This window comes from Theobroma cacao, chromosome 4 (assembly GCF_053813885.1).
Source record: "Theobroma cacao isolate CCN51 chromosome 4, ASM5381388v1, whole genome shotgun sequence".
In the NCBI taxonomy this organism is placed as follows: domain Eukaryota; kingdom Viridiplantae; phylum Streptophyta; class Magnoliopsida; order Malvales; family Malvaceae; genus Theobroma; species Theobroma cacao.
In genome coordinates this window covers 23446047-23456328 of record NC_142642.1, presented here as the reverse complement: position 1 = coordinate 23456328, position 10282 = coordinate 23446047, and the positions used below count along the sequence as shown (strand labels likewise).

General features: G+C 34.3%; 1 protein-coding gene across 1 annotated transcript; it reads right to left on the bottom strand.

Moving 5' to 3' along the window:
* Positions 1-981: 981 nt before the first annotated feature.
* Positions 982-1452, bottom strand: LOC148763182 (uncharacterized). Its single transcript, XM_088805751.1, has one exon. It carries the CDS (start codon positions 1450-1452, stop codon positions 982-984), a length of 471 nt encoding a protein of 156 aa, XP_088661877.1.
* Positions 1453-10282: the final 8830 nt, after the last annotated feature.

Genomic DNA, 10282 nt, shown 5'->3' with positions numbered 1-10282 from the left:
AGAAAGTATTGAGAAAAGACTTTTGAGGGTTCTTGAGGTGTAGAAGTGAAAAAGCACAAATAATCCTACGAAAAAATGTACCAAAACATGAGAATTGAAATTACTTTGAGAAAGTTATAGAGGTTCCAAAGGATGGCTTCCATGGAAGATGGAAAACATTTAGTGAGGAAGAAGGATGGGAAGAAGAAGAAGAAGCTGCTGGAAGTGAGGAGAAAGTGCTGGAACAAATGAGATATTTATCCTAGAGTTGACTAAAGTTCCACTTATTTACAAAAATGCCATTGCATAGTTGACTTTGCCTTATTCTTCCTTTTGGCTCAACGTTTTACTCTTTTGATATTGAGAAAAGGTCCATAATAGACTAGGGTTACTTGAGTTCACAAAAACTTAAAAATTTAGATTCGAGGTTCAAAATGACCATTTTACCTCTATTGTGGAAATTATTATTATTTCTATTTTCTTCGTTTATTTCATTATTATATACATTATTCATTTATTCCTTATGCCTACTTAGACCTTAATAATATTAAAAAAACCCACTTTTAGGAGCTCACTAAGAAAATGATAGAATTATCCCTAATCTGCATCATCGTGTCTACCTCCGTCACACGTCTATGAAGGGCGAGGTTTCACAGAATTTAAGGCTAAAAAGAAATGAATTAAAGTGGGGAGGGTTGGGCCTCAAACCAACATCACGGCTTTCAACATTCTACCAATCAGTGGTCCGATTTAGGTTTTAGTGTCGTGGCTCTACCTATTAAGGACTGCAACGCTGAGCATTATTCTATTGTTCTTTTTTAAAAAAAAACATAAACAACCCTACAAAAAGAAGACAAACATAAAAAAAAAATTCGAAATCAAAATTAAAATTTAAACTAAAAATCCACAAGAAAATAACTAAACTAAATTAAATGAAGAATACTTGGGTTGCCTCCCAAGCAACACTTTCTTTATTGTCTTTAGCTAGACTCTCTCTGTAGTTCATCTTGGGTCAAAAAGACTAATGGTAGAGCGTTGATGATCAATGTCACCTCCCCAATAATGCTTTAGTTGCTGCCCATTCACCTTAAATGACTCATTAGTCATACCACTTACAAGTTCCACAACACCATCTGTAAACATTCTTGAAACAAGAAACGATCTTGACCACTTTGACTTTAATTTACCAGGAAATAGCTTCAATAAAGGATTCAATAGCAACACATATTGACTTGGCTCAAAATGACACTCAATAATTTTTCTGTCATGCCATTTCTTCGTTTTCTCTTTATATATCTTGGCATTTTCGTAGTCATCTAATTTGATCTCATCCATCTCATTAAGTTGAAGCAAACGCTTCTCAGCAACCGTTTCCAAGTTGAAATTTAATTTCTTTATTTCCCAAAAAGCTTTATGCTCCAGCTCAATCGAAAGATGGCATGCTTTGCCAAAGACTAGATGATATAGAGACATACCAATTAGTGTCTTGTATGTAGTCCTATACGCCAAGAATGCATCATCAAGTCTTTTGGCATAGTCTTTTCTCGATGAAGGCACAACTTTTTCTAAAATCCTATTAATCTCTTAATTTGAAGCTTTGACTTGTCCACTTGTCTAGGGGTGATAGGTAGTTTCCACCTTATGAGTCATTCCATACTATGCAAGTAGAGCGGTGAAATACTTGTTGCAAAAATGGCTTCCTTCATCACTCACTATAGCTTTTGGTGTGCTGAATCTCATGAAAAGTTTCTTTCGTAAAAACTTCAACACGACCTTAGCATCATTAGTTGGTAATGTTGTTCCACCCACTTTAACACATAGTCAACCGCCACTAGAATGTAGGAGTTGTTGAGTAAAGACATGAAAGGCCCCATGAAGTCAATCCCCTGCACATTAAATATTTATATCTCCAAAATGTTGTTGAATGGCATCTCATGTTGTCTTAAAATGTTTCCCACTCGTTGACACGTATCACAATGCAAAACAAAATTATCAGCATCTTTAAAAAGTGTTAGCCAATACAAACTGACTAAGTGTTGGATTCGACCTCATGCTCAAACATGAAAATAATCAATAAATTAAAATAATATAACGCAAAAAAAATAAACTAGTATTTAATCAAAGAAACAGTCGAATCTTACAAGATCAATGTTTGTGTTTTTCATGTAACTTTCAAATTAATTATGAACACTCATAAGTTTAATAGTTGCATACCTTTCTCTAGATATCGTAATCAAGAGCCAATTAAATCAAAATCTTTGCTTCTTCACCTTTAGGATTTGTCAAATCTTCAGCCACCCAAGTGTTTGGCCTCTAACAGTAATCCACACAGTGACTGAATAAGACCTTTTCAAAGGTAGGATTTTTACTTGTGCTGACAAGTTTTGTTTCTAAAACAAAAAAAAAATTCTTATTGAATCTTATTTTTGTTAGAGAAAGAAAACTATTTTTCTTTTGTTATTTTATGAAACGGCTGAGAAGTGGTTGGAGGCTTAGAGTTTTAGTTTGCTAACATAACATATTTATATAGCCAAACTAATTTATAACCCTAAACACAACATAGTTGTATTTTAATTTAATTAAGTCTCTGTGAACTTAATTAATTTCTCACCTTATTTTGCTCTCTTTCAATTAAGACCAACTTAATTAATTATCCTTATTTAATCCCAATCATGTCACTTAATGTGTGTGACCCATTAGGCTTCTAACATGTTGGCAATAAATATAAATCCTAATCAAACATCAATTTGATAATTGATATATATTTATAAATCATGAACGGTATCTAGTAATACATCATGACCACTCAAATGTTAGAGAGTCAATTAAAGAATTTGACAAAGCCCTTCAATGATAAGCCTCTTAGTGTAATACGGTCCTTTCATCAAATATCTCGGATATGTCATTAAGCATGGGTCGGTGTCTACTTATGACATTCCATATTAGTTTTCATGATTCATGACTAACCTTATGAATTCAGAAAACTAACTTTCCTCAAATTTATCATGCTTTGGCCAAAGACTTTATACAAGTTAATCAAGAATTAAAAACAAGTGATATACATCCCTTCATATCACTTGGGTTGATGAATCCTCTCTTGACCACTCATTCACCTTTGCATGCTTCATGGCAGACCCAAAACACCTTGTTTAGGCATCTGGTCTCCTCCAGACCCATAGGGGTGAAATCAAAGTATGTCATTTCCCATACAAGATGACCTGGTGTCTCAAGTCCAAGTACTAGTTGCACGACTATCACATGAGAACATTTTCCATAGATACTTGAGTGAAATACCAAATGGAATTCTCATAGCGAGTCATGTTCAATGAACTTGTTCTTTAACAAACACCTACATGTTATCCTCAAGTATCCCATATACTTTAATCTATGAGATCGATTGCTTACTTCCCAAGTAAAGAGGCTTAACATGTACCAATCTTTGAGCATTGCCAATGCCCTGTCTTGACAATACAATAACCAGGAACAATTTTAGGAACATGGCTTTGATGCATAATGATCTCATAATTGTAACAACTTTACAATTCTCTTACAAGGCCTTTATGTTCCATGGGCTTCATCCAATCAGTACTTAATAAGTCCTTATTATTGCACTAATATGAAGGAAACCTCTATCACATATAGTTATGCAATTAAGTATATATTAAATGACAATATATATATTTCTTGACCAATCCAATTGACTCAAGGGCATGTACCAACATAAAAAACTTTGGCTTTTGTTCTATCTCCTTCAAAATGTGCCCTATAATTGAAAAAATGATAATAAATCAAAATACTTTCAACCTCCTCCTCTGGAATGCACCTTCTCAGAACTTTATCTACACATTGCTTAAACAAAAATGGTTTATCCCAAACAAAAAATCTAACATCATGAAGAATTTCTTTCTTTAATGAAATTTAAATAAAAAAAAAAGAGTTTACTCATAATATAGTTTATATAGTCAGCATACCAAGGTATTCTTTTTTGACCAACAAATACTAATTGCTCATCAAGAACATTCTCATTGATCAAAGTCAAATCCTTACCTTAGGTGTCATTCTCTAACCTTGACAAATGGTCTGCTACTTGATTCGCTGTGCCTTTTCTATCTCTAATTTCCAGATCGAATTCTTATAGCAACAATATCCATCTGATCAACCTTTGCTTGGCATTTTTCTTAGCAATCAAATACTTAATTGAAGAATGGTCAATGTAAACAATAACTTTCATGCCAATCAAGTAAGTACGAAACTTAACAAATGCATACAAAACAGCTAATAATTCTTTTTCAATAATGGTGTAATGCATCTAAGTTTCTTTCAAGGTTTGATAGCATAATATACAAAATGAAAAACTGTCTTTTCTCTATCCTAACACTACACCTACAGCATAATTACTAGCTTCATTCATAAGTTCAAATGGAAGTGACCAATCAAGAACCACAATAATGGGTGCAGATATCAATTGTTTTTTCAATTCTATAAATGAAGCATGGCATGCATCATCAAATTTAAAAAGGACATTCTTTTCTAAAAGAGTCCTTGATGAATCGTCGATAAAAACCAACATGTCTTACAAAACTCCTTATACCTTTCACTGAAGTTGGCGATGGAAGCTACTCTATTGTCTCTATCTTTCACCTTATCCATCTCAAATCCCTTGCTCAAAACCTTGTGACCAAGAACGATACCTTCTTGTACCATAAAATGAAACTTTTCCCAATTTAACACTAGGTTTGTCTCTTCACATCCTCTCAAAACTTTGTCAAGATTCAACAAACATTCATCAAAATTATTTCCAAAAAGTGAGAAGTCATTTATAAATACCTCAAGCATTTTCTCCACCATATCTAAAAGCATAGCAATCATGTATTGTTGAAATATGGCTAGAGCATTGCAAATTCCAAATGGCATCCTTCTAAAAGTAAAAGTGACATAAAAGTAGGTAAATCTTGTTTTCTTTTGATCCTCCAAAGCTATCACAATCTGATTGTATCTTGAACACCATTCAAGAAACTATAGAACTCTTTTCCAGCTAGTCTATCTAGCATCTAATCAATAAATGGTAGCTGAAAGTGATATTTCCCTGTGGCCTTGTTGAGCTTCCTATAGTCCATGCATACCCTCCATACGGTTACTATCCTTGTAGGGATGAGCTTATTGTTCTCATTTGCAACCATAGTCTTCCCACCTTTCTTTCGGTATGCATTGCACCGAACTTAACCATGCACTATCAGAGATAGAATAAAAAATGCCAATGTTTAACCATTTGATGATCTCCTTTTTCACCATCTCCTTCATGATCAGAGTCAATCTTTTCTACTGCTCGATTGTGGCTTTGTGACCATCCTCCTACAAAATTTTATGCATACATATCGAAAGGTTTATCCCTTTAATGTCTACAATTGTTCATCCCAATGCCTTCTTGTGCTATTTCAGGACTCTCAACAGCTTATTTTCCTATACGTTAGTAAGAGTAGACAAAACAATAATAGGAAGAGTAGATGAATCACCAAGATATGTATACCTCAAATGACTCGATAATGTTTTAAGTTCCAACTAAAGGGGCTATTTAGTTGAAGGCTTTGCTAGTGAAGATGATGGCAATGAAAAATCCAATATCTCAAATTATGTCCTCAAGAAACGAGATGGAGCATTCAACACATTCAAGCACTCGATGATGTCATCATTACTTACCTCAGAATTAGCAATCAATGAAATTTCCAATGGGTCACTAGGGTGGCTTTCTCTGAAGACTTTAGTTGTGACCCTATCAGCCACACTTACTACAAAACACTCATCACAATCACTAGTAAACTTAAAGGCTTTCAAAATATTGAAGGCTACCTCTTGATCTTGCACTTTTAAGGTAAGCTCTCCTTTCACCACATCAATGAGTGCTTTAGCACTATGTAAAAAGGGTTTCCCCAGGATTATAAAAACTTATCTATCATCCTTCATAACAAGTACTACAAAATCTGAAGGAAATATTAATTTATCAACTTTCACGAGCACATATTTTACTGTATCTCTAGGATATGTGAAGGTTCTATCTGCCAGTTGTATCATGACCCAAATCGAGGAGTCGTGACCTATGCATAAGTTTAACAAGCAAGGCCCGCGAGCCCCAAGCAATCCATCAAAAATTCATATCACATTAGACCATATAACCACTAGCCAAGGGTTTCACATCAAACATATTTATAGTATAATTCAAATTCAAAAACATAAATGAAGCCCCTTGGCACTTAGTTTGTACACAATACTTAACATAATATTTAAACAAGCCATGCGTTGGCTAACAAAGCAGGTTCGTACCTTACAACCCTAAGACAAATTTAAATGGCCACATCATGCCTACACACATCCCAAGTACACATGGTTGGGAAAAACCAAAATCAGTAACGGAAGCTATCACATCACAGACTTAGTGGAGTAGACCTATTAGATAGGAAACCTATTGGACACCAAAATTTGTCTGTCAAAGGACGACACTAGCCACGCAAGTCCTATGACCTATTTATCTGCACATAGTACAAACAAATGGGTGCGTGATCTATTACTCACTGAGGGGGTGCATATAAATCAAATATAGTAGTACAGATAAACATATATATGGTACATTCTCAATGCAAACAAAATGTTCTAACAAACATCTCCACATTAAGGTCATATATCAACTCATCCCAAAAGGGTATTCTCAAAATCTTCGAAATCACATTTGTACCACTATGTCTCCACAAATAGTGCATATCAAACTAAGCTTACCCTACAACCATTACAAATAAATCTCCACAGGCACACTATAGTTGCCAAAGAATTATATCAATCTAACTTATTCCTATTTAATACGATGCTATGTCATGTTCATATACTCCTCAATAGTCATATATTAAATGTTATAGCATATATGTTATAATTCAAATCATAATCATTAAGCAGTCCTCCCTAGATATAATCAAATCACGTACAGTGACAACTGACAGAGTCCAATCACGCACGATGCCAAAGCAACTGGTAAAGAATCAGATCACGCGTGGTGCCGAAGTGACTAGCGAAGGTTTCCAATCACACTCAAGGCTAGAACCACTAACAAAGAATTAAATCATGCATGGCACCAAAATGATCGATAGAGGGTTCAAATCACGCTCAGGGTCGAAACCATTAGTGAAAAATCAAACCACCAAGATAGGACTCCACTCAACCTCAAATCAAATCAACGTCCAAAAATTTCTAGTCGTCGGATGAAATACATATCCATAATCAAGGCTGTCACGTCTTTGATACCACATACATACCATTTCACATCAAATATCATATTTAATGAGCTTTAATTCCTAACTAGCTCAATATCAATCTAAATGCCCTTGATCCTCTAAGTCATCAAACAATTATAATCCTTTAAAAGGTTATTTTTCTAGAGTAAACCACTCCTAGACATTTATCATTTTCTCTTATTTTCATCATATTCATTAGACCTCCTAGTTTTAGGCTCAAAATATGCCATTATGTGGCTTACACTAAGGCATTGACACACATAAACAATTTACTAGCCTAGGCACATCCAACTAGGCATTCATATATCATTCACATACCATGGCAACGCATTAACAATGCGTTAAGCATCACATGCCTTAATTCAAACAATAAACCCACTCATAATGATAAGCGAAGGCTACTTCACAGCCATATCGAGCTTTTCTTGCCTTCAATGATTCTCTAGCTCACCAACATGTTGCTAGTTCTATTTTCCCCTTAAATAAACCAAAATAATAATTATTTCTTAACTTTAGAAAGTTTTCAACTTTTCAAACTAGGTTTAGTTTTAACTACTCTTAAATACAAAACCTAGGTTTCAAATCCTAAGTTCAAAATGCTTAAATCCTTACCTCATAAGTTGGGTTACTCAATCTCAATTCCAAGTTCCCAGCAAACTCAATGGGAGATTTCACCAAAGCTAAAATAAATGGGTTTCAAGGTTACAAACCGTTTAAATAGAAAATCAATTGGTAAAAAGGTGTAATCTTACCTTAATAATGGTTTTTCAAGCTTAGATCTACTTCAAACGAGCTCTAAAGTCCATTTAGGGGTTAAGGTTTTAAAAGGTTAAGAGAGAAAAGAGTTTTTATTTTGTTTTAAAATGGGCAAACAACCCAAACCCCTTTTATTTTTGCAAATACTCAAGGATTTATCGATACATTTGTAAATGTATTGATACATTTTCACGAATTTCCTTTAAATCTATCAATACATGAGGCAATGCATCAATAAAAATCAAGCAGAATGCTCGTTACCTTAAATGTATCGATACATTGGGGAAATCTTTTGATACATTTTCACAAAATGTCCCCTCTTCAAATCTATCCATATATTTGAAAAATGTATCGATAGAATTATACAATACGCTTGTGTTTTTCAACTCTATTGATACATTCACAAATGTATCGATAGAAAATTCCAAAAATGCCTCTATTTGTTCTTCCTTCCAAGAATGTAATCATGCATAGGTAAATGTATCAATACATTTTCTCCATAATGGCATTTTCAGCACTCTAACTATCCAATAATCTAAATTAAAAACTCCCTAAATCACTCCCTATTTAAATCATACTTCAAAAACAATTATTATAACTCATAATTCTGATACATATATTTAAATGTAAGATCTAATCTCAATCTAGACTTCAAACTTAGAGATTTATCAATCCTTTTTCCAAGAATTTGGCTAAGTATGATACCTAAGTGTCCAAGTGCCAAACATATGCACAAATCCATTAAGGGCTTTCAATTATGCCAATATTCATAGTCATCCACCTATGAGCATAATCATATTCATCAAAGTTCAAATTAGCTCATCAATTAGCTTAGCTATTTCAACATATCATCAAAAGTCCTCAAACACATTTATAAATTCAAAGTCATTCTATATATACACAAAAGCCTATTCTTAAGTCTTTAAGCACATACAATGAAAACATAATTTAACTCCTCAAATAGTTTAGTTAACATCATATATTGCTCATATCAAAGTCAAGGGTGTTACAAGTTGTAGAGTCACAATGGTGGGTTTAATCTTTCTCAATCCTAGCTTATTGTAGATAGACAGAGGCATCAAGTTAATGATAGCTCCAAAGTCACTTAAGGCTTTAGCAAAGAAAAATGCACTAATAGTGCATGGAACAGTAAAGTTGTTAGGGTTTTTAAGCTTTGAAGGAAGCTTGTTCTGTATGACTGCACTACACTCCTCAATGAATGCCATTATCTCAAACTCACCATCCCCCTTTTCTTGGACAAAATATCCTTTAGAAATTTCACATACGAAGGCATCTACTCTAAAGCCTCAGCAAATGGAATGTTGATGTAAAGCTTTTTAAACACCTCTATAAATTTTCAAAACTGGCTATCTTGTTGTTTCTTGAAGTGCTGAGGAAAAGGTGGTTGAGGTAGAGTAACCTTTGCTTCGTTGTCCTAACTCTACTTGTCAAAAATCACTATCTCCGTCTCTTCCTCATTAAACTTATCTGGTTGTTCAACTTGCTTGGAATTATTTTCAACCTCCTTACCACTTCTCAAAGTGATGGCCTTGGCATGTTCCTTACCTTCCCTCATTGGATTTACTCTATATCACTAAGTAAGGTCCTTTAAGCTTTGTTGTTTATTGTGTTGGCAAGTTGGCCAACCTAGGTTTCAAGGTTCTTCAATAAAGCTACCTAACTATGGATGAGGGAGTTTGTCTTGGTTATATATTGCGTCAACAATTTCTCCATGGATGGTTTCTTTCCTAGCAAGGAAGCTTTAACTTGTTGCTGAAAGGTTGGAGGAATATTAGGTCATGGTGCTAAAGATGACCCTTGATTATTACCCCATGAGAAATTGCGATGGCTCTTCTACCTAAGGTTATAGGTGTTGGAGTAGGGGTTATTTTGTTGTTTGTTCCCTACAAACCGAACTATCACTGTACTGCTTAGGCATGGATCACTAGCATGCTCGTTTCCACAATAATCATAAACTACAAAAGAATTTTGAAATGAATTAGTATTAAACGAATCAAATTTTTTTTGTTAGATCAACTACTTGTGTTGTTGATGCCATAATGGCATCCATCTCATGAACTCCAACTACTCTCCTATGCATTGATTGCTTTGATGACCACTAGTAGTTGTTCAATGCCATCTCCTTCAACAGGTCGTACGCCTCATCAATTGACTTTACCATGAGAGCTCCTCCAATAGCAACATCAATAGTGGTTTGAACTTAACCACTCAACCCATTGTAGAATGTCTACACTTGAAGCCACTTCGGA

Excerpts from the sequence above, each read along its gene's own strand:
- LOC148763182 (XM_088805751.1), bottom strand. The coding sequence starts at position 1,452 with ATGTCTCTATATCATCTAGTCTTTGGCAAAGCATGCCATCTTTCGATT.